At 36.3% G+C, this 25701-nt stretch overlaps 1 protein-coding gene across 1 annotated transcript in view; it reads left to right on the top strand.

Moving 5' to 3' along the window:
• Nucleotides 1-219: 219 nt before the first annotated feature.
• The window catches only part of CCDC39 (coiled-coil domain 39 molecular ruler complex subunit), a 48375-nt gene continuing 22893 nt past the window's right edge, over nucleotides 220-25701 (top strand). Inside the window, exons 1-9 of the mRNA XM_090274286.1 lie at nucleotides 220-387; nucleotides 9486-9605; nucleotides 10912-11058; nucleotides 12250-12408; nucleotides 15168-15260; nucleotides 15357-15485; nucleotides 18079-18270; nucleotides 20913-21016; nucleotides 21325-21457. Of these exons, the coding sequence (XP_090130412.1) occupies nucleotides 298-387; nucleotides 9486-9605; nucleotides 10912-11058; nucleotides 12250-12408; nucleotides 15168-15260; nucleotides 15357-15485; nucleotides 18079-18270; nucleotides 20913-21016; nucleotides 21325-21457 (1167 nt within the window). The 5' untranslated portion in view covers nucleotides 220-297. The remainder of the gene's footprint in view (nucleotides 388-9485; nucleotides 9606-10911; nucleotides 11059-12249; nucleotides 12409-15167; nucleotides 15261-15356; nucleotides 15486-18078; nucleotides 18271-20912; nucleotides 21017-21324; nucleotides 21458-25701) is intronic.

The raw sequence follows: 25701 nt of genomic DNA, 5'->3' as shown, positions 1-25701 counted from the left end.
GAAAGTTATGCTGGCGCCTGGCAACCCTAGCGAACCCCTGGAGGACTAAGTTGCTGCGCTTCCCTGGTGCTTAAGAAGAAAAGGGTTTCTGGGTACCTGCGAGTGAATACTCAACCGGAAATTTTGCTTCCGGGTCTGAGCGCTTCCTGTTTGGTAACTAAGGGCGCGGAGCAGTTGCTAGGGATACGAAGGCAACCTCAACGAAGCTTTGTGGTCGTCGCGGGTTGTTTCAGGTGCTGTTCATGGGCCTTAAGAAAAGGCGGATCTTTTTTCTCTGCACCTGTACCGTTTGCTGTCATGAGTAGAGAATTTCTGGCAGAGCTGCAGTGGGAGGATGGATTCGCCATCCCAGTGGCGAACAAGGAGAACAAGATACTGGAAGATCAGGTGAGGATCAGGTGAAGGTTAAGGGAAGAAAGGGGTCTTTTTTTGGGGTGGGGGTAGTTAGGGAGTGTTTTCTGGTTGGCAAAAACACCCCAACCCTTTTATCTCTCTCCTTTCCTTCCCTAATGCCATCTCTTCTCTGTCTAACGCTCCTCCGCACCATCTCTTTTTTCTCTCATCTGCCCGCCCTTTTTGGTACTTGCTAAGTATTAAAAATATATTAAAGTGATTGTAATTGATATTCAGGACTATAAAATCCGAATCTTTCTACTCCTTCGTCCTTTCCCCCTTCTTGTACTCATTTCCAGACTCTTGGGCAGAAGAGGAAAGTCTGGTTCTCGCGCCCACTTTCTCCTTCCTCAGAAATAAGCGCGTTTTGCTATGGGGCTTCTATGGTTTGCATAGCAAAATTTATTTTGCGGGTGTGTATAAACAAAACTCTTCTGCTTCACATTTTTCTTTGAGTTCTGCCTATGATGTTTCAAGTTGAAAGTGACTCGAAAAAATTGTTTTTAAGAGGGACGTTCCAGTAAGAATGTGAACTGTGCACCTTTTCAAATGGAGGATTAAATTGTAACAAAATGATGTAAAATATTTTAGTTGCAGGGAATATTTTACATCATCTTGTAACCAGTGCGTAGTGATTGTTCAAAATAAAATTGCACCCAGCTCAGGAGACTTGAAAAAGCCTTTAGCAGCCAGTCTCAAGTTCCATCCCACGACAACGTGCTGTGTGGAAGAGGATCAAAGAAGAACAGATGATGTTTACACTACTTAGAGAATGGAAGAGAAGGTTTTCTCTCTGAAAAATGAAAATGATGTGGTGATTGCAGGGATGAGGGAGGAGACTGGTGGGTGAAGGTGAAAGAGGGTTTAGAGGGGATAAATGGTAATGGAAAATATAGAATAAAAACTGAAAATAAAAATCATTCATTGTTTTTTCAAAATATTCTGACCACCTATGTATTCACGCTTAATTTAGATGGCTGCAGTTTTTGTTTTCAATAAAGGGCAACATTAGGGAATGTAAGACATCTAGCACTAAGTACTGAAGCATTTTAAGAAGTATCCAGCCCTGGGTTATATCGTACTTACCAGCACTGAACCATTTTCTTTTTCTGTAAACTGAAGATAAGTAAAATAAATATCTTATAGGTTTGTTATGTATTAACAGGTTTAAGTTCCATTCAAATGTTAGTTTTGGTGTTAGTAATATAATATTTGTCTCAGGATATTATATACATATTACTTGTATTAGCTATTTAAAAAATATTATAGAGCTATAAGAAAGAAGAAGCATGAGGGGGCCATAATTGCTTTACCTGAATACTCTGATATTGAAAAAGCAACCCCTGTATAAAGTTAAGATATTCAGAGAGAAGAGTATAAAATAAAAAGTATAAAATACTGCCTCCCCAAAGTATCTACTGTTGACCATAGAAGTGACTATCATGGCATAAACAAATATTCCAGACATTATGGTCTACAATACATAAATTGAAAGACAAACAGGAATATTAAGATAATGGAATCCTACTATATATGCATTATTTCTCTTATCTTCACCCAAGGATATGCTTATCGATTTTTAGAGAGAGGGGAAGGGAGGGAAAAAGAGGGAGAGAAACATTGATGGGTTGTCTCTTGTGTGCCGCCAGTCTGGGACCAAACCCACAACCTAGGCATGTGCCCTGACTCAGAATCAAAACCATGACCATCTGGTTTACGAGATGATGCTCCAACAAACTAAGCGATGCCTGCCAGGACTGTATATGCTATTTTTAATATAAAAATTTAAATTTAATTTTATTTACATTGAAGAGAAGAAAAAAAGGAATTGTTGAATTTCAGGTATTAGTTACAAGAGATCGTGATTGCTAAAATATTCCTTTAACATTAAGAAAACCTACACAAGAAAAAAACAAAATGGTTAAATTATTGTTTAAATTTTTTTTGTCCCAATTGTAGACAGTATGAGTTGACTCCTTGCCCTTTCATCTTTTTTTAATGTTTTATCGATTATGCTGTTACAGTTGTCCCAGTTTCTTTTCCCTCTTCTCCCCTTCACCCAGTGACCCCCCTCCTTACAGTTGCCCCCACCCCCCTTAGTCCATGCCCATTGGTTGTGCATATAATTCTTTTCAACATCTTTCTGTTTACTCCACTCCTTCCTACTATGCTTTTTAATTCCTGCATCATCTCCCTCCCTTTCCCCACTTCCCCCTCTCCGCTGACCTTCCCCCAATATGTTCCCCATACCTATAATTCTTTTTCCACTCTCCTTGCCTACTTAGTTTGCCTTTGTTTCGATTCCCTAGCTTCTGTTGTTGGTTGTTGTGATACAGTTTTCATTTTAATGTTCATGGTTTTGATCCTCCTTCTTCTAAACAGGTCCCTTTAACATCTCATATTACAGTGGTTTGGATCTAATGAACTCCTTCAGTTTTACTTTGTCCTGGAAGCACTTCCTCTTCCCTTCTATTCTTTTTTTTTTTAAAGTATATTTTATTGATTATATTGTTACAATAGTTCCATTTTTTTCCCCTTTACTCCCTTCCACCCAGTACCCCCCTCGCCCAGAAATCCCCCCCAAGTCCGTGCCCATGGTTCATACATACAAGCTCTCCCGCTTCACCCTTTCATATATTCTTCTTCTTCTTTTTAAAATAAATAAATGATTAATTAATTATTTTAACAATAAAAAATAACAATCCCTCCCTCTCAGATATTAAGACCCTTTATAATCTTATAAAGGACAATGGGCAAAGGTCTCAAGCTCCTCTAGCTGCTTCAAGCTGGACATGGTCATCGTCCTACCTACCCTTGGGTCCAGACATCCCTAATAAGAGTAGGGGTGTGGAGGGGAGGATGGCCTTCCCACAGGGGGAAGGATTGTGCAGACTCCAGGTCAGTTGGCTGTCCCCGGGCCATCCTCCCCTCCACACCCCTACTCTTATTAGGGATGTCTTATTAGTTTTATGCAAATAAACTTATGTCATTACTTCCTTAGAATGCCAAACTCTGGACGGATCAGATAGGGAGAAAAATATACAGTGTGAAGGAAAATCCTTGTCCTTCTAATATTCACTGAACTGGCATTTCCATTCTTCATATTTTCATTTTTCCCCCACTAAGAATTTTTTTGTTTGTTTTTCCATTACAGTTGTCTCACTTTTTTTCCCCCTCTTGCTTCCCTGCATCCTGTCCCCTCCTTCTCCAACATTTAATCCCCACTCAGTTGTCTCTGCCCTTCTATTCTGAATGACAGCTTCGCTGGTTAGAGTAATCGTGGCTGTAGGTTTTTGCTTTTCATTACTTTGAATATTTCTTGCCAGTCCCTTCTTGACTGGAGAGTCACCTTTGAGAAATCAGCTGATAGTCTTATTGGGACTCCTTTATATATAATTCTCTTCTTCTCTCTTGCTGCTTTTAAGGTTCTCTTTTTATCCTTAATTTGTGACATTTTGATTATAATGTGTCTTGGTGTGGTTCTCCCTTGGTCCAGTATTTTGGAACTCTCTGTGCTTCCTGGACCTGTGAGTATTTCCTTCCCCAAGTTAGGGAAGTTCTGCTTCTTTATTTTTTCACATAATTTTTCCATTTCTAGTTCTTCTTCACCTTCTGGCAACCCTATAATTTGGATATTCACTCTCTCATAGTTTTCCCAGAGGTTTCTGAGCTTCTCCTCATTTTCCTCACTTTTTGTTTCCTCTTTCTGCACTGGTTGACTGTTTGTTCCTTCCCTCTGTTCCGATTTGTTGATTTGATCCCTGGTTTTCCTTCCCTCACCACTTGTTTTGTATTTGTTTTCATTCATTTCAGCAGGACCAGCCTTTATTCCTTCCCTGTCTTAAGTCCTGCTGTTATTTCTGTAAGCTGTCTTATACCTATAGCTCTGAACTGAGCCTTAGAAAGATTATCGATCTGTTTGTCCATTAATTCGTGTATATGCTTTCTAGTTAGCTGTGTGATTGGTATCTCTATTATTATCCCTGCCATCCTGACAGTTTTGTTTACCTTTCCTTCTTGGGCAGGGCTGTCACACCTCCTATGCTATACGGGGTGGAGCCCCATGCACTTGTCACTACTGGGCGACCCTTCTCACCACACTGTGGTGCTTTTTGTGGGGGCGGGAGTCCAAGATGAACTCCTACTGTTCACTCTCCCCTGAGACTGGGAGCCTCCTCCTCCGTCCCCAGGCATTGGGGATCTGAGGCAATGGGGGTCTGCCTTCCCTGGCGTTGGAATCACGAGCTGACGGGTCTGGACTGCAGCCATGGGTGTTCCCCTGGCACTTCTCGCCTCCCCTTAAATACGGGTGCCTGTGCTTATTGCAGTCTCGCTACTCGTCACTGCAGCTGCTGCTGGCAACGCAGCTTGATCTCTCCGCCCTGACTTCGCCCCTCCTACCCGTCCAGACAAGTACCACTTGTTTATAACTTCATATGTTGGACTTCCATGTAGTTTTGTTTTCTGGAACTTCTGATTATTTCTGGTTTTGCAGTAGTTGTATTCCTTCTTAGTTGTGGAGGGAGATGGAGCATGTCAGTCTAGGCCTCCATCTTGGCCAGAAGTCCTAGCTCTTTCATCTTATAATTGAAGACATTAGCTCACTTATCTCTTATATTTTTTTCCACATTATTTCATCCCATTAAAATAGTGGTTTTATTAATTTTTATTATCAAGGGCTATTTTATTTTCATTCTTTGAATGCTCTTAATTTACTGCAAGTACTTAGTCTTAGTTTTATAGACTTAATTTTGTCCTTCATGTTAATCAATTTTACTCAGTTTATCTTTTCTTGACTATTTCATTTTGACTCATCTTTTGAATGGTCGTGTTCTAGCCATTGTACAGTGCTTTTAATTCCTTGCACCCTCAGTTCCCAGCTTGATTCCTTGCATGGCCTGCTTTAAGTTTATATCAGATCTTCAAGATGCTTTCTCCCCTGCTCCTTCCTTTTGGAGTCCTATATTTTCCAATATGGACAATTTTCCCACAGGCCTATTTCCCAACTGTCAATTTTTGAATTCTCTTTATTTCCCCCTTGCTGAGCTGTCACTTTATTTCCTGGATCACATATCTTCTTCTTTCTTGGATTATTCTCTTTTTTTGATGGAACACTTTCTTGGTCTCCCTAAGAAGGGTGTAAGGGAAGTAAACAATCTAATTTAAATTTTTTTTTATTTCCTCTAACATTTAATGGTTATTTGACTGGGTAGAAGATTGTAGATTAAAAATATTTTTTCAAGAATTTGGAAAGTATTGCCCTATTATTTTCCAGCAGTACGTAATCTAATATTAGAATGATTTTTTTTTGAAGGTTACTTTTTTAACCTCTAAGTGTTTAAAGTTTTGTTTCATCTTTACAATGCAATTTTTATTTTGGCAACTATATCAAGCATATCTTTAATTTCCAGATTATTTTCTTGTTGCTTTATTGTAGCACATGATCTTGTTTTAGGAGTACAATGTCATTTCCAGTCTCTGTGGTTATGTGTGTTTGTGTGCGTTTAGTTCTTTTCTTTTGTGTCTTGAGTTATCTATTTCCTCTGGGATCTTTTTGGTTATCTTGATGTCCCTCAGATAATTTAAGTTTTCAACCAATATCTGATGGTCTTTACATGTATCTTTATATGTAAGAAAGAGGCAATAGAAATCTATGGGGAAAGAATGATCAGTTGTGGGGAGTTAACATTATGCTTTCACTAAAAAAAGATGCTTTTGGGGGGTTCATTATACAATGATAGAAGTTGTCATTGATGAAGAAAATAAAAGCCATAAAACTGTATGCACCAAACAACACAACAGGTAAATATATAAACACAAGTAGACTTGACAAAAATACAGTTATAGTAAGATACTTCAATATTGACTGCCTCATAATTGGATAATTCTAATTGACAAAAATAGGATATAAAAGATATAAAAATTTCAATAAAAGTAAAAACAGAGAAAGTATATATCCTTTAAAAAGAGAATATACACATTAAAAAATGTGTCCATAAAACAATTACAAAGGTAGATCATGTGCTAGACCAAAATGAAAACTTTAATGCATTAGAAATGATTGATAATAAAAACAGAGAAAGTATATATCCTTTAAAAAGAGAATATACACATTGGAAAATGTGTCCATAAAACATATATAAAAGTAGATCATGTGCTAGACCAAAATGAAAACTTTAATGCATTAGAAATGAATGATATACTCGAAGAACTAAAAATGGAGCTGCCTTTTTATCCAGCAATTTCATTGCTAGGATTATACCCGAAGAATCCTGAAACACCATTTCAAAAGAACCTATGCACCCCTATGTTCATAGCAGCACTATTCACAATAGCCAAGTGCTGGAAACAGCCTCAGTGCCCATCTGTAGATGAGTGGATTAAAATACTGGTACATTTACACAATGGAATACTATGTAGCAGAAAGAAAGAAGAAACTCCTATCATTTGTGAAAACATGGATGGAACTGGAGAGTATTATGCTTAGTGAAATAAGCCAGGCAGTGAAAGACAAATACCATATGATATTACCTCACACAGGACACTAATGAACAGCACAAACAAATGAGCAAAACAGAACCAGAAGCAAATAAACAAGGATCAGACTGAAAGTGACCATGGGGGAAAGGGGTAGGGAGAAGGGTGGAGAGAAGGGGAAGGGTTTAGTCAAGGAATTAGTATAAATGACCCATGGACAGTGGGGTAATGGAGTGGAGAGGGACTGTGGGAGAAGGGGTGGGTGGGGTGGGGTAGAGCAATAGGGGAAAAAGTGGGACAACTGTAATAGAAAAAAAACCCATAAATAAATATTTAAAAAAATAAATGATAAACCTTAAAGACACTATGCTAAGTAAAATAAACTGGACACAAAAGGACAGCTAGTGTATCATTCCACTTATATGAGACACAGAGTAGTCAAATTCATAGAGACACAAAATAGAATGGTGATTTCCAGGGGGAATGGGGAATGGAGAGTTAGTGTTTAATGGTACAGAGTTTCACTTTGGGAAGATGAAAATTTCTGGAGATGGATGGTGGTGTTGGTTGTATAATAATGTGAATGCACTTAATGCCCTACTTAATGTATTTTACAAAGTGGTTAAACCATTTAAAAAATGGTTTAAAAATTAGTGATAGAAATTGTATAGGTCACATCCTCTGATTATAAACCAATAGGATTTGTGTTAATTTCAAAAATTATCCTCTGCTGTTAGAAACATTGTGTTTCTGACACCCCTCACCCCAACCAACCATTCATATGTTGAAGTCCTAAACCTCAGTGTGATGGTATTTGCAGGTGGGGCCTTTGGGAAGTTAATTAGATTTAGATAAGATCATGAGGGTGGGGTCCCCATGATAGGAGTAGTGTCCTTATACAAAGAGAAAGAGAGACTGGAACTCTCTCCTGGGTGTGAGGATAGAGAGAGAATGTGGCAGGCTGCAAATCAGAAAGAGATTTCATCAGAGCCAAATTGACAGGCATCTTGATCCTAGACTTTCCAGCTTCCAGAACTGTGAGAAATAAATTTCTTTTTGTTTAAGCCATGAGTCTATGGTATTTTGTTTGGCAGTCTGAGCTAGAAATCCATCTTGAAATACTTAGGCAAGTTTCTCAGAAATATATTCCCGGATCACTCTTATGTCAAAGAAAAATTGAAAAGGGAAAGTCACCAGTTAGAAACTATAAAAGGAGACTGCTTCATACCCACATCCGTGGGAAACAGCAAAACTCAGAGAAAACATAGCCTTAAATGACTTCATTTTGAATCAGTGTTGTAGTTGGACTGGGTTGCTTAACAAAATTTTGTAGACTGCGTGATTTAAAAAACAGACATTTATTTCTCACAGTTCTGAAGTGTAGAAGTCAAGGTCAGGGTGTCAGCAGGATTGGGTCCTGGTGAGAGCAGGCTTCCTGGTTTGTAGATGGCTGCCTTCTTGCTGTGTTTTCACATGGCAGAGAAAGCCGCTCTGGTTTCTCTTATTACAAGAACACTAATCTCATCATGAATGACCTACCCTCATGACCTAATTTAAATTTACTTACCTCCCAAAAGCCACCGCCCTCCTGATACCATCACATTGACGATTTGGGCTTCAACATAGGAATTTGGGGGTGACACATTCAGCCCATAACAATCAGTAAGATGAAAAATGAGAAACTAAGAACTCCTTTTAATAGATTAAAAAGAAAAGGACAACAAAGTAAACAAAAGTGGGAGTTAAAAATTTAAATGAAATACAAAATAGAAATACATATTTAGTATTACTTAGTAAGTTTAATAAAACATAGGGCATAACAAATGAGTATGTTAGTATTTTTTCTTTCTTTTTTTAAAATTCAAATATTTTTTTAATGCACTTCAGTGAGTTGTGTTGTGCATTTCCTGGTTTGTAGTCCCAACTTTGGGAAACACAGCTCAAGACTATAAGGAAGCATATTTTTGTTTTGTTGAGCTTTTATATGGCTTTGAGGGATGACATATTCTAATAGTCCTGAGAATTTATCTTGTATTTTTTAAAAGATTTTTTGTATATTTATTTGCTTTGCATTTATATTGTTTTGTTTCTACTCAGGATTATAATTCAAAGACACAAAATACTTTAAGAAACAGTTTCTAAGCACATAGGAGTTAATTCTGTTCTGTTGAGCTTAGCTTTAAATCTGCTGGTTTTGAATAGCTGTTTAGGGAGGAGCTATTATGCCTACTGTCCAACTGCTTTTCAAATTTATGGCTTATGATCTATTTTTCTTGTTAGGCATTGTACTATGCTCTTGTTTGATTTAGAGATCTTGTCATTTAATTATGGAACAGAATCTCATTTTTTTCTCTTTAAAATGCTTTTTAGCTATGGATTCTGCTAATGTTGTAAATCTTGAGATTTCTATTCTGTTTTAACATGGTGTTAATTTTCCCACAGTAATCTCTAAATCACAACTATTTTATAACTGAGAGGGCAATAGATTTTTGAAATTCAAATGGATATTTTAAAAAGCAAAGTAAATGAAAATTTAATTTTCTTTTGATTTTACATCCTTTAATATGGTAAAAATTTAATATACTTTGGCTAATCATTATATTTGTTATTTACAGTTGTCAAAGCTGCAAGATGAAAAGTCAAGGTTGCAAGACCAGCTACATGATTATGAAGAGCGAATTAATGCTATGTCTTCTCACTTCAAAAATGTTAAGCAAGAGTTCTCATTTACACAGGTATATAATGTTGAAATTCATGTTAATTATCTTATGTGTAGTCATGGGATATCTCCCATGGCATTTTACAGGTATAATAGAAAAACTTAGCATAACTAAGCTATTGTAAACATAATTTTGATTTTGAAAACAGGAAGAAAAAAGTCTGAGGAACTCACTACTGCCACCAAATTCAAGGAATAATTAATTCATTTGAAAGGAGAAATCATCATTCAACCAGCTTAATATAATGTTAAGCAGAAGATTATATGAGGACGGGTATAGTAATGCAGTGAGAAATGATGACTTTCAGCAGAAGCAGACCTAATATAACATATAAAAGAGTTTCTATCTACTTTTAATTATGCAGTACAATCAATCCACTGGGACCATTTTGAGTGGAAGCAAATAGTTCACATACTTCCGTAACCCTTTGGATAACAGTCTTTTAGCATAGTTTAAGAATTGAAATTTATAATGACAATCCTGAGATAAAAGAGAAGTTAAATTATATTTAGGAGACTATTTAGGATATCTGGGAAAAGTATAATGCATTTTAGAAAAATTAATACAAATAACTTAAAACTTAGGGTGATTAATTAAAGTATCTCTTTTATGGACAATCTACTCATGTGTAAAACCTCATTCCCTAAAGATGCTCAGAAAATTAGTCAGCTCAGCACATCAACATTGGAGAGTTTACTAACTTCCATTTCAAACTATTATGTGCATCTTTTTTGAAAAATTATATAATTCTTAAAAATGAACAAAGTCACTTTAATACCAATTTGTAATTACTATAGATGAGTAGCTATTTCATGCTTTAACATATATTATTAGGAGTTAAAAATTTAATGTACTTTAAAAACAATACTCAAGATTTTTGAATCCTGATATAATTAATTAATAAATTATTAGGAACGACATCTTTTCCTCAAGTTATTAAACCATTGGGTTGGGGATTTGAGAGAGACTTTTTGTAGGTATATTCTATTATAGCCAAATCTCAATTTATGAGGATAGAGACAATATAAACCTTGATTTTCTGCAATTTCCCTAGACTAGCATGATATCTGGAAACTGCTGACAACAATATTTTCTCTTTGCACATTCTAGGAACTAACTTTCTTAAAACTAATTAGCAACAGTGACTACACTGAATCACAGAGTCTAATATGGTATATGTTTTCAAGAAGTGGAATTAATAATACTTAATTTAAGCATTTTGTGGTAACTTTGTTATGTTTTTGTTTAATGGATTATCATAAATACATATTTTTAATATTAAAATTTAAACAATCTTTCTATCTTGTATATTTTTCTGCAGTCTCTTTGCAAAGCAAGGGAACATGAGATTGAAAGTGAAGAACATTTTAAGATCATTGCTGAAAGAGAACTGAGTCGAGTGAAGAATGAAATCCAACGACTGGAAAATGAGATGGCTTCAATCCAGGAAAAGAAAAGTGATAAGGAAGTATGTGTTGTAATTTTACTTAAAAATTCGTACCATTGTTTCTTCTTCCTTCACGAAACATTGATTTTTATTTTTCTGTATGATAAAGGCATCCATTAGTTTTCTGACATTTACTTATATTGTTTTCTTGGGCAATAAAAGGCCCATGGAGCTGTGATTTGAATGAAATAATGATAGAACGTTACATTTGTTTTTCCAGTATTCGTTCACCAAGTACTCACTGAGCCTTACTATGTGCAAACTACCATGTTGGTTGCCTGTTATACAATACTAGGCATAATTTATTTAAAAGTGATACATTTTTTAAAGCAACATTTAAAAAATCACTTAATTTTGAATTTCATTCTTTATTAAAAATTTTTACCTTTCGTATTAACGTATCAGCTTGTGACTAATATTAAACTACTGTACCTATTTTTTTCTTTTCCTTAGTTTTTAGTTACTTGATTTGGGCACTTTCCAAATTTGATTAATCTCTTTACATATGCATATGAATATGGAAATGCACACGCATATATGTATAAGTATAAATACATACACATAATTTTTAAAATCCTTAGCTGAGGATATGCTTATTGACTTTAGGGAGAGAGGAAGGGAGAGAGAGAGAGAGCACACATACATATTTGATTAATTTGTGTTTGTTTGTATATTCATCAATTTTCTTTTATGAATCTAGATTTGTAAAATGAATACATGTACAGAAATATTTTTATTTTCTGAAATGCTGTATTTATTTCCATTAAAAGTGCTTCCATAATTTCTGTATAAGAGGGCTCTTAGAGGCAGCAATTGGAAATGGAGCAGAAGGGGATTTGTGTTAGGCTTTAGTTAGCATATCAAGTGCATTATTTTTACTAAGACTGCACATTCACTTGGGGTGGCTATGGTGGAATGAAAATGTGATTGCTTTGGGGGAACTATCCTAAAACCTTTTCAAACAAACTTTAGCTCAACTACTGTTCTCAACTTGTATAATAATTTCTCTATTTTACAACTAAAGAATTAAAATACAAGTATGATAGTTATGTGATTAAATATGCTATATTCATCCGGAGATCAGGTACAGGGACAGGACTTCTTTTGTTCTTTTTTATATGTTCTGTATAATATGTAGTATTATGTTTTATTTTAGTTCTTATAGTAAATAATGTTTTATAATCTTCCCCATGCCCTCTCTTTGGATACTAGAATGGCATATTTAAATTTACTCAAAAATTGGATGGTTTGAAATGTCAAATGAACTGGGACCAGCAAGCATTGGAGGCCTGGTTAGAAGAATCAGCTCACAAAGACAGCGATGCCCTTACTCTTCAGAAGTATGCACAACAAGATGATAATAAAATTAGGGTGAGAAATTAGAAATTGTAATGTCAAGTTTTCTCTGAATCTGTATTGTGTCAATCTTTTTATCTAAGTTGGACTTAGAATTTTAAAGCAGAAGTTCTTAAACTTTTTTTTAGGTCATAGTTCCCTTTTAGAATCGAATAAAGCCAAGTATCCTCTCTCGATCTAGAAAAATGATTATATTCAAATACTTACAAAATTTTGCTGAAAGTTTTTTAGATTCTCTGAAGCCCTTTGACCATTTAGGGATGCTTAGACTCCAGGTTAAGAATCCTGACTGAGAAGGGTTCTCTAAAACATTTCAGAAAGTTTTACACTTGAACTATGTATAAGTATTTTAACTTGTTTGTCTAATTCATAATTTGACTATTACATATAGTTTTTGCTAATTTGAGAGACTTTAGTGCTATTAATTATTTAATATGTTCTTATAATCATTATAGAAAATCTACTTGTAATGAAATCTGGTAACACTTTAGTATTTTGAAACATGCTATTTTCTTTCTTTTTTTAAAAGTATATTTTATTGATTATGTTGTTACAGTAGTTCCAATTATTTTCCCTATAACCCCTCCTCCCAGTACCCCCTTTTCCTCCAGCAATCCCACCCCCCTTAGTTCATGTCTATGGGTCATGCATATAAGTTCTTTGGCTTCACCCTTTCCTATATTACTCTTAACTCCCCCCTGTCTATTTTGTACCTACCAATTATGCTTCTCAGTCCCTGCACCATTTCCCCATTTCTTCCCATTTCCCCTCCTAGTTAATAACCCTCCAAATGGTCCCCATACCTATGATTCTGTTCTTATTCTGGTTTGCTTAATTGGATTATGTTTTTATTTTTTAGATTCAGTTGTTGATAGTTGTGAGTTTGTTGTCATTTTAGTGTTCATAGATTTGATATTCTTTTTCTTAAATAAATCCCATTAACATTTCATATAATAATGACTTGGTGATGATGAACTTCTTTAGCTTTGCCTTTTCTGGGAAGCATTTTATCTGCCCTTCCATTCTAAGTGACAGCTTTGCTGGATAGAGTAATTTTCATTGTAGGTTCTTGCTTTCCATCACATTTAATAGTCCTTTTTGCCTGCAAAGTTTCTTTTGAGAAATCCACTGATAGTCTTAGAGGAAACCCTTTGTAGGTAACTCTCTGCTTTTCTCTTGCTGCTTTTAAGATTCTCCTTTTAACTTGAACCTTTGACATTTTAATGATGATGTGTCTTTGTGTGGTCCTTTTGGGGCCTAGATTGTTTGGTACTCTCTTTGCTTCCTGGACTTGTATGTCTATTTCCTTCACCAAATGGAAGTTTTCCTTCATTATTCCTTCACATAAGCTTTCAATTTCTTGCTCTTCCTCTTCCCCTTCTGGCACCCCTATGATTTGAATGTTGGCACGTTTAAGGTTGTCCCAGAGGTTCATGAGCCTCTCCCGTTTTTTTCAATTCTTATTTCTTCATTCTGTAGTGGTTGACTGTTTTTTTCTTCCTTATGTTCCAAATCGTAGATTCAAATTCCGGTTTCCTTCTCCTCACCATTGGTTTTGTGTGGATTTTTCTTCATTTCATTTAGCATAGCCTTCACTTCTTCCCTTATGCATTTGCCATACTTAATCATATCTGTCAATCCTGTGAGCATCTTTATAACCAGCATTTTGAACTTTGCGTCTGTTAGGTTGCCAATCTCATCATTGCGTAGTTCTCCCACTGGAACCTTGATGTGTTCCCTCTTTTGGGCCATACTTCTCCTCATCTTGTCAGGCTTCTGTGTTTTTTTGCCTCTGTGTCTTAGGTAGAGCTGTTGCTCCTGTTACGTTGTAAGGGGCAGAGCCTTAGGTATTTGTCAGTAATGGACAACTTGTTTCACCACGTTGTGGTGCTGTATGTTGGGGAGGAGTCTGAGAAGGAACAATGCTGCTTGCTCAGCACTCGCCCCTTTTCTAGGCACTTCTCCCACTTCCCGTATGGAAGTGGCGCTTCTCTAGCTGTTGCCCTGGCTGTCATTCCCAGAGTTGGTGGGTCTGCGGACATTCTAGGACAGTGGGGGCCCTTTAAACAAGCAGACTCTACTGAGACATTGGCAGTTTCTTCCTCTGCCCCACCCCCCACTGGTCTGCACAGTCAGAAGCAATGAGACTTTATTTTCCCTGGTGCTGGGTCCGTGCCTGTGTGGTCTGGTCTGGTGCTGGGAGCACTCCCCAGGTGTCCCTCCCTACTTTTTAAAACGTGTGACTGTGCTTTCTGCCAGGTGGCCACTGCCGCTGCTACTGCCACCACCACACCACATCCTCTCCACCTCTGCTCCGCTTCTCCTACCTCTGGATGAGTATTTCTTCTTTATACCTTTGTTTGTTGGACTTCCATGCAGCTCAGTTTTCTGGAACTTCTGGTTGTCTCTAGTTTTGAGGTAGTTGTATTCCTTCTTCATTGTGAAGGGAGATGCAGCTTGCCTGTGTAGGCTTCCATCTTGGCCAGAAGTCTGGAAACATGCTATTTTCTAATAGACTTAATACCAAATGCATTATTTTAAATAGAAAATTGTTTAACCTTTTTTCTAACTTACTTTAAAATGCGTTATAAGTCTTTTAAAAAACAGTTCATTTTTTATTACAGCACCGTGAGGTTAAAAGATAAAGTATATATATTTTGTGGGTGTTTTAGATATCAAATAAATATATATTTATAATACTCAGTGTGAGATATGCTAACAGCTTTTACATTAATCAAATGATAATAATGACTATTTTTGCATGTAACTCATAGGCACTGACTCTGCAATTAGAAAGACTGACTTTGGAAGGTAATCAGAGGAAAAAGGTACTTGACAATGAACTTACAGAAACTCGAAGTGCACAGGTTGGTTTAGTGAAGATTTTTATTTCTTAATTTTCAGAACGATGTTTGCAAAAGAACTTATATTCGCAGAAATGTTATTTGCTCTCTATTTGACAGTTAGAATTGGATAAAGCAGCGCAAGATTTTCGTAAGATTCATAATGAAAGACAAGAACTCATTAAACAGTGGGAATACACAATAGAACAGATGCAGAAGAGAGATCAAGACATTGATAACTGTGCCTTGGTAAAGTAATTACTTTGTCCTTGCAATGTTTAGCTGTATTTATCTCTTTTGTATTTAACTAACTCATATCAAATGTAAATCACATTGTTATTTGAGAGTCACTTTTGTAGGACATTTAGTAGTGTTGTTAACTGTTTCTCAAAACTGACTCTATAACCAGTTAGAAATATAATTTTATATATTATTTATGATATTATAATGACAAAGACTAAATTGTGCCATCTCTAAAATGTAGAACAAGAGAAAGCTAGTGGATTATGTTATTGCAGTAAAACAAATGCCCTACTTACACAGTTGTTTAAGGTACCTTGAATTTAACGTGTGTGCTACTGGTGCACACAGTTAGGTGCAGGGAAATGAGATTGATGGAGGGCCATGCCATAGGAGGGAGAGTCAGGAAAGAAACTGGGACCACAACCAAGTTTCATTTTCGAAGCTGAGGGCACCAATAATGGGGTAGAAGCTCAGATTAAATACCAAGCTAGATTTATCTTTTGCTACTTTCCAAGGTAATTTAGAACTTTTTTTTTTTGGAATTTGTTAAGAGGTAACATAGTGGTGAGTAAAAATGGGGAAATTAGGGAAAGTTGGGAAGGAGAAGGGATTGAGAATGATGGACAGATGAGAAGACATATTAACGTTCTGACTCTAGTCCATGGAAAGGCATTTGGCAAGCAGCTTAGATCACTGAGTTAGGAATTTTGATATCTGGGTGCAGTTTAATTGTTATCTGCAAGTATGTTATTCTTTTATTTAAAATTTCTTTAAGTGACCAACATTTTATCAACAAAATGGCATATGCCTCCCTAAGAGAGACAAGGGAGAACCAATCTCGACTAAGAGTTCCTTTTAATTCTTAATGCTGATGTTGGTTTCTCTTCTTTGACTTCTTACTGCTTTCAAACATCGAGTCCTGACTTCTTCCTCTGTGTATATAAAATGTGTCCAATGTAAGATTGCAGATCCACCGTTGAATTCTCCTATAACTCCACAGCTGAATTGACGCCGCCTGCTGATTTGGCAGAATACACAACTTGTCATAATCACAGTGGCTCCTCACTTACAGGTTGATATCTCCTGGCTGTCTCTATGATAGGAGAATAGGGAGGGTGCCAGGAAGTGGCTCCATAGGTGGATGTATGCTTCTAAGTGTTTAACAACTGGCTCCCATTCTGTAGCATTTCCGATTTCAGTGGTGAAACTGCTTCCATACCAACATGATTCCACTGAACACAGCATAGAGAAGAGATGGGCAAGTCGGTTGTGAGCCAGTGAGACCAGTTCACAGCACTGGAGGATTAAATCTGAGATTGGATCATTTGTTCCTTTTCCTCCCGAACAGTCCCTGCCTTCTCAGTGTCTTCTTGGCAGGAGTCTGACCTTAGGATCCTGAAATTGGCTTCTTAAACGGAACTTTTACATTATTTAGAAATATTTTTCTATTATGCTTTTATCCCAGGTAAAAATTTTGGGATATTACTTATAAGCATTACCTATATGAAAGCTTAACTGTGAATAGTTAGCATTGTTAAATAATGTGAACACTGATGCAAGTATTAAAGTATCTGATTAATTAGTAGAAAAATCAATATAAGGCAGGAAATTCTAGAATGATCATTTGACATATACATATATAAACCTAAGAACTTTTGACCTGTTGTTTGGTTGAATGAACACAGCAGACATATAGAATGCTACAGTTATAGAATGTTAGTTGTTATAGAGAGCATACAGGGAGATTAGATAAAACAATTAAAAAATTTTTAAATGCAGTGCATCTCAGATGTATATCCATTTAATATGTACAATATTATATGCAGCATTTCTAAAACTTACTGATTTCAGATCACATACTTCCCCCAACCCCATCTCCTGGGATTAGTTGTTTGGTTGGACCGCATTCTGGGAAACTTAGAAGAAATGCATTTTAAGATAAATTTTTCTTCTCCTTCCAATTCATCCAACATATTTCATATGATCTTCTTATTCCCCACATATAAAATCATCTTTGTTCCACATTGCTCAAAAGTTGACCCTCTTTAACATGACAGTGGAAACAAACAATAAAGTCTACCTAAGAGGAATCATTAAAAGCCATCCTGTAAGAGGCTTAATTTAGGTCAGGTCTAAAAGGTAAATGGAGATGCACAAAAACTCCAATGTGGTTCAAGTGCTGGGGTGGGAGAGCCGAGATAGAATGGGGCCCTATTTAGAAAGGGTGGGTGTACAAATGAAAGGGGTGAGGCTGGAAAGATAGAAGTTGGAGCCAAATGGAGAAGATACTCATTTATTCAACTGTTATATTTCACTTATAAAAGGTTGATATTTTCCTCAACTCTTTAGTAAAGTACCTAGTAGATAAAATAAAATATAGGGACCTTTAAAAATGCGAGCTTACTGTTCTTGATGTGTAGTATATTTCTATTTTGTTTTAATTCATATAAATATAGTCTCTCTTAAAAAACATTCTCTTAAGAAGTTTGGATAAAATAAATATTAAATATGATAATAGAAAAATAAAACTAAAATCATTTTAGTTTTTGTTTTGTTCATCATATTAAACATATATTTAACATTTTGTTTTAAATCCTAGGCATTAGCAAGGATAAAGCAGGAAATAAGAGAAAAAGAAAATTTGGTTAAGGAAAAGGTCAAATTTTTGGAAAGTGAGATTGGAAATAACACAGAGTATGAGAAAAAAATTTCTGTTGCTGATCGTAAAGTTTTAAAATGTAAAATGGAATATCAGCATCATGAAGCTAATAGAAATCAACTGAAGGATGAGGTATGTCAACTAAAAAGACTGATATGTCAACTAAAAATAAGTACAAAGCCTTTCCTTTGATTAAGGAACTGCCTTTTAGTTCTTTTTATTTCATCCCGTCATGTTGTGGAAATTTTAAGGTACTCTGATTGGGCCTGACCGGTGAAGGCATCAGAGGGGTGCCATCCACAGCACAGGTGGTGTGAAGGCCCCCCCCTGGAGTTGTACAGCACCCATCTTGCCTGTCACAAGTTTTGTTAGTGATCCAAGGCAAAAGGCTCCTGAAGGGACTAGATTGGAAATTTTCCCATTTATAAGATAACTGACAAATGGGAAAATGTGAAGGTGAATATTGACATTAGTTATAACTTGAAATGTCTCTCCATTGAGAGTGTATTGTGGTTTTAAGTATAAAATTCTAAGTGGAACTACCTATTTAAGTTCAGTTTCTCATCTTGTTAAGGAATAAGTTTCAGTCCGGTGGTAGGACAATGTAGTGGTCAAATAAATACCTTGAAACAGATTAAGAGAGAAGAAAACTTTTGTTTTGTTCTTTTCTTTTGTGGCATATGTGGTAATTGGATTATTTCATAGGGAGAAGTTGCAATGCCCTTAGTTAGCAATAAAGAGATCTGTGTGAAATTTATGTCTTAAGGCCATATTACCTGAAGTTAACATTGTTTAGATGGGAAACTGGAATATTGTAGAGCATTTTATTATATAAGTTGTTCTGCTTTTTATTTCTGATAAAGAAGGAAAGATTTTTCTTCAGCCCAAAGGGAACAATTACAGAAGATCCTTCAAAAAGTAAAATAAACGAATTTCTTGACTAAGTTAAATGTCAATGCTAATAACTCATTTTCAAACATTTTAAAGTTTAAACCAATTGCAGAAAAGAATGCAGGGATTTCTTCAATCGTTCATTAGTTCATAATTTGTTTATTGAGATATAATCCACATATCATAATTCACCTCTTTAAAGTGTACAATTCAATGGGTTTTAGTGTATTCACAGAATTGTGAAAACATCACCACTATCTAACTTTAAAATATTTTTGTCTCTCTAAAGTGAACCCCACACCTATTAGCAATCACTCTCTTTTCCCCCCTCCATCCAGCCCCTGACAACTACTACTCTACCTTTTGTCTCTGTGGATTTGCCTATTTTGGATATTTCATATAAATAAAATTATTTAATATAGGGCCTTTTGTGTTTGGATTCATTTCTTACAGATTTTTTTTTCAAGTTTTATTCATGTTGTAACACATTCATTTCTTTTCTCCAATTTTTTAATTGTCGTAACATATACATAACATACAAATTACCATCTTAATCATTTTAAGTTCACTGGTATTAAATACATTATTAAGGTGCTACCATCACCACTATCCATCTCCATAACTCTTTTTTCTTATAAAACTGAAACTCTGTACCCATTGAACAAGTAACTCCACATTCCTCCCTCCTACCAGCCCCTGCTAAAAAAGTCCCATTCCACTTTGTCTCGATGGTTTGACTACTCTAAGTAGGAGTCATACAGTATTTTGTGACTGGCTTGTTTCACTTATTTCACTTAGTATAATATCCTCAAGATTCATCCACATTGTACAATATGTCAAAATGTCCTTCCTTTTTAAGGCTGGATACTATTCCATTGTATGTATACACCACATTTTGCTTATCTATTTATCTGTGGACATTTGAGTTGCTTCCATGTTTTAGCTATTGTGAATAATGCTGCTGTGAACATGGATGTACAGTTACCTCAGAATTGATGGATCATGTGGTAAATTCTATTTTTAATTTTCTGAAGAACTGCCATACTGTTTTCCACAGTGGCTGTACCAACAGAGTTAATTTCTCCACATCCTCGCCAATACTTGTTATTTTTCTTGTCTGGCACTTTTTTCTTTTATTTGATTCTCTTTTTTTGTCTTCCTTTCTCTCTCTCCTTCTCTTCCCTTTCTTTCTTTCTTTCTTTCTTTCTTTCTTTCTTTCTTTCTTTTTTTATAGTAGCCATCCTAATGGGTGTGAAGTGGAATTTTATTGTAGTTTTAATTTGCATTTTCCTAATGGTTAATGATACTGGCATCTTTTCATGTGCTTATTGGTTATTTGTACATCTTCTTTGGAGAAATGCCTAATCAGGCCCTTTGCCCAGTCTTGAATCTTTTTGTTGTTGTTGTTGTTATTGAATTTTAGGAGATGTCCATACATTCTGGATATTAATTCTTTATCACATTGTAATTTTTAATTTTTTCTCCCAGTCTCTGTGTTGTCTTTTTACTGTGTTGATATTATCTTTTGATTCACAAAAGAGTTCAATTTTAATGAAGTCTAGTTTGTCTCTTTTTTTATAGTTCCCTGTGCCTTTGGTGTCACCTCCAAGCAATCATTGTCAAATCCAATGTTGTGAAGTTTTGCTATATGTCTTTTAAATACATAATGTGGGTTTCTATAATTTTCCAGTATTTAACAACTCATCTAAAACTTTAAAGTACATCAAAAAGAAAAACTGTTAATATGTATTATAGCAGTATGGTTATTGTGTTTATGGGAATAATGAAAGTTAGAAAATAAAGTGTTCCAAATAAAATTTTTGGAAATTAAATTAATTTATAGAGAGTAAATATATAATTTCTGTCTAATTACTAATAAATAGCTGGATTCTTTAAAAGCCACTGTGAGTAGAAGTTCCAGTGACTTAGAAGCTCTGAGGAAAAATATTTCCAAAATAAAGAAGGATATTCATGAAGAAACAACAAGGTAAGAAAAAGATATTTAAATATGTTTATAGTTTTTAACTACTTCTAGGAAAATAAAACTTTTTGTTAAATAACTTTAAAATTATAGTTACTAAATTACTAAATTAAAACATTTCCCAGGTTTTTCATCACAGAGTCTCAGAAGCAGTACTTTTATGGCTTATTAAATATGTATTGGTAATAAAAAGGTTAATGGCAAAAGAAACCTTCAAGTTATATGACAAAATCATTAGATAAACTATTTCTTATTTGTTTTCATTAAATAATTTTAGACATGTTTTCTGTTTTTTCCTTATAAACCCGCTCTAGGTTACACAAAATTAAAAATTATAATGAGATTGCCAAAAAAAAATTAAAGGCAATTACTGAGAAATCTATGTCAGCAGAAGAGAAAGCTACCAATTTGGAAGATATGCTCAAGGAGGAGGACAAGAGTGTAAAGGTAAAATTTAGTTTCAATTAAAAAAAATCACAGCAAATTTAGCAATAGTGACTTAGACTCAAAATCAGAGGAGTAGAAGGTCTTTTAAGAGGCTCTGCTTCTTGGTGTGGTCACATTTGTAATTGGCATTGCTGGTCCTTTCGGTGATCCGCTCTCTTAAGCTCCTAATTCCCCATTTACTCCACTTTTGGCATTTAATTTTGATGTCTTCTTTTGAAGGTAGCCCCTGCACCTTAGATTCCACGCCTTCCTAATGCCTATGTGTCCATGTACCTGCTTGTTATCCATATATTCATGTTCTTATATTGCAAATATACCTTGAAAAGGTGCCCTTGTTTTACAACTGATTTTCTGTATAATTATCATCTTTTTTTATTTGTGATCAAATCCCCCCCAGTGGTCTATTCATTACCTGTATTTCTTCATCATCTGTTACCACTATTTTTTAATCTCTTATAGTCTGGCATTATTTATCAGTAATCAGGGTCACTTTCCTAATTCTACTGGCATCCCCTCTTCTACCTTAGTCTCTTTGGCATGTTGGTAGCATTAAAGCCAATGTTGAGAAACTGGAAAAGATTAGGTCATCATTTCTTCTTTGAAAATTTCAAAGTGACTTGTGTGACCTGACACTGTAGGCACTACTTCTTGCTTTTAACTTGTTTTTGGGGGGCGGGGGTATGTGGGGGGAGTGGAGGGGCAGCTGAAGATGGCGGCAAAACCCCCCACTTGCTGAGGGTTATTTCAAGGATGGTTTCACTTCTATATGGATAAAATTGGCTTCCTCAGCCTGTTGCTGTATGTTTAAAATTCCTGGCTAATGAAGTCATGCTGCAGTCTTGATTTGGGTGGTGTCTGAGTCCAACTTTTTTAAAAAATAACTTTTTCCCCTAGGAGCACAATTTTCTGTAGCACATGAGATGGGACAGTTTTAGAACTTACGAGAAATCTGTAAAAACTGTGAAGTTCATATGGAATAGACTTTGGGGACAGAATAAAAACTAATAAAATTTTTGAAGAAATAACTGAACTTGAACAATAAGATTGCAGCTTGTGTATTAAATGTGCTCTAGCAGGGTTGTGTTCATAAACTTGATTTTTGTAACTGTTGGATTTTGTTTGTTTGGAAAAATCCCAACCCTATATGTTTTTCAGATGTACTGTGTTATTTAGCACTAAGAACTGACTTGAAAACTCTGCTAGGCAATCTTTGAGGAGATATTAAACCCAATGAAAATTGTCTATGGCCATGACCTGCGTAGCTCAATATTGAAACCTAAGGTACCTGAGATGGGAGCGATATGGAAATTAAAAGAAAAACACAGATGACTTCCGGCCAAGATGGAGGTGTAGACAGACATCCTGCGTCTCTCTCCACATCTAAGAAGGAATACAACTACCCCAAAACTAGAGACAACCAGAAGTTCCAGAAAATCGAGCTGCATAGAAGTCCAGCAATCAAAGATATAAAGAAGAAATACCCATCCAGACAGGTAGGAGGGGCAGAGCCTGGGCAGAGAGGATGCAATGTGGTAGCGGTGGCAGCAGCAGCAGCAGCAGCAGGCTGGCGGAAAGTGCAGTCACATGTTTTAAAAAGTCAATAGAGACACCTGGGGAGCGCTCTCAGCTCCTGACCAGTCCACACAGCTCATGATCCCAGCGCTGGGGAATATCAAGCCTCATTGCTTTTCACTGTGCAAACCAGAGGGGGTTGGGGCGGAGGAAGAAACTGCTGGTCTCTCAGCAGAGTCTGCTTGTTTAAAGGGACCCCACGGTCTGAGAACATCTGCAGACCCACCCACTCTGGGAACAGCCAGGGCAACAGTTAGAGAGGCGCCAGTCCCATTTGACAGTGGGAGAAGTTGCCTGGAAAAGGGGCAACTGCTGAGCAAGTGGCATTGTTCCTTCTCAGACCCCTCCCCCACATGCAGCCCCACAGTGTGGTGAAACAGGTCGCCCTGTACTGACGAATACCTAAGGCTCTGCCCCTTACAACATAACAGCAGTGACAGCTCTACCTAAGACACAGAGGCAAACAAACACAGAAGCCTGTCAAGATGAGGAGACAGAGAAGTACAGCTCAAAAGGGGGAACGGATCAAGGTTCCAGTGGAAGAACTAAGCTGTGAGGAGATAGCCAACCTAACAGATGCAGAATTCAAAACTCTGGTGATAAAGATTCTCACAGACTTAAATATGGCAAATGCATAAGAAAAGAAGTGAAAGCTATGCTAAATGAAACGAAGGGAAATCCACACAAAACCAGTGGCAAAGGGAAGGAAACTGGGGTTAAAATCAATGATTTGGAATATAAGGAAGAAAAGAACAATCAACCAGTACAGAATGAGGAAACAAGAATTGAAAAAAAATGAGGAGAGGCTTAGGAACCTCTGGGACAACTTTAAATGTGCCAACATCCAAACCATAGGGGAGCCAGAAGGAGAAGAGGAAGAGCAAGAAATTGAAAACTTATGTGAAAAAATAATGAAGGAAAACTCCCCAAATTTGGTGAAGGAAATAGACATACAAGTCCAGGAAGCACAGAGAGTCTCAAACAAGCTAGACCCAAACAGGACCACACCAAGATACATCATAATTAAAATGTGAAAGGCGAAAGATAAAGAGAGAATCTTAAAAGCAGCAAGAGAAAAGCAGAGAGCTACCAACAAAGGGGTGCCTATAAGACTTTCAGCTGATTTCTCAAAAGAAACTTTGCAGACAAGAAGATACTAGCAAGAAGTATTCAAGGTGATGAAAAGCAAGGACTTACAATCAAGATTACTCTATCCAGCAAAGCTGTCATTTAGAATGGAAGGGCAGATAAAGTGCTTCCCAGACAAGGTAAAGCTTAAGGAACTCATCATCACCAAACTATTATTATATGAATTGTCAAAGGGACTTCCTTAAATAACAGAAGATCAAAATTATGAACACTAAAATGACAACAAACTCACAACTATCAACAACTGAATCTAAAAAATAAGAACAAAATCCAACTAGGCAAACCAGAATAGGAACAGAATCATAGGTATGGGGATCATTTGGAGGGTTATCAGCTGGGAGTGGGAAGAGGAGAAATGGGAAAACAGTGCAGGGATTAAGAAGCATAATTAGTTGGTTCAAAATAGACAAGGAGAAGTTATGAATAATATAGGAAGCCAAAGAACTTATATGCACAACCCATGGACATGAACTAAGGGGGGTGGGATTGCTGGAAGGAAGGGGTTACTGAGGAGAGGGGAGCAAAGGGGGAAAAAATCGCGACATTGTAACAACGTAATATAATATACTTTAAAAAGAAAAAAAGAAAAACACAGACAGAAGATTAACGCAAAGCTGGGGTCAGGTGGTCCATTGCCCTTGGATGGAGAGACAATAACACCGGCCTGAGTCCACCAAGTTTATTTATAATACATCAGCTACTGACTTCAGCAGTCAGGAAGTAAAACTAACAAGAGAAACTTCTAAGAAACGAAACCGATGAGAAACTGCTGAGCAAGCTGTAGGCGGAGTGTTCTCAGATATCTTGCAAGCAGCTCCTGCTCTAATCTACTAGCCAGGCTGTTTCCTGCTCCTGCTTTGTTTCCAGCCCCCATGGCTCCAGCTTTCATTATCAAAATGCTACATGTTGCAGACGTATTCAGTCAAGCAAGACCTTGCAAATACCTGACCCATCAGCAAATGTAGACAATCATGCAAGACCTTACAAATACCTGATCCCTGCAAACCAAGTTGGTCTTCCTTTTGTAACTCCAGCTTTCACCATCCCCTACAGTCTATTATATAAATAATGAAGCATTTTATATGATTATATCAGATTACATTTCTTGAGTTGTGAACATTTTAACTGTGTTAATCACAGACATCTATTGTTTTATATTGAGGTTCATTGGTTGCCAAAGGAAAATATGCTAATCTGGGTATAAGAGCACAGAGGGAAATTATTTAAAATGACAACTTTCAATAGATCTTGTCATAGTTCTATTTGAAGTCTAGAATACATTTGTTGTGAAGCCTTGAGGACAAGACAGATCTGCCTCCTATAAAGGAGCAGTAGGAATGTGGATTGCATGTGGAGGGAGGCCAGCTGGAAGCATGTGTGGGCAAGAGGTAGTGCCAGTAGTGTTTCAGGGCCAGCCCTACCAGCTCACAAGAAATGATAGTTAAATTTTCCAGAATTTTGCGAATTAGCTGCTAAGCATAGCTACTATTAAAAATTAAATTACTATATAGTCTTGCAATTAA

Source organism: Furipterus horrens, unplaced genomic scaffold (assembly GCF_987537825.1).
Source record: "Furipterus horrens unplaced genomic scaffold, mFurHor1.1.pri manual_scaffold_1, whole genome shotgun sequence".
NCBI lineage: Eukaryota > Metazoa > Chordata > Mammalia > Chiroptera > Furipteridae > Furipterus > Furipterus horrens.
Note: the sequence above shows the minus strand (reverse complement) of the source record. Positions and strands in the feature narration are given on the sequence as shown.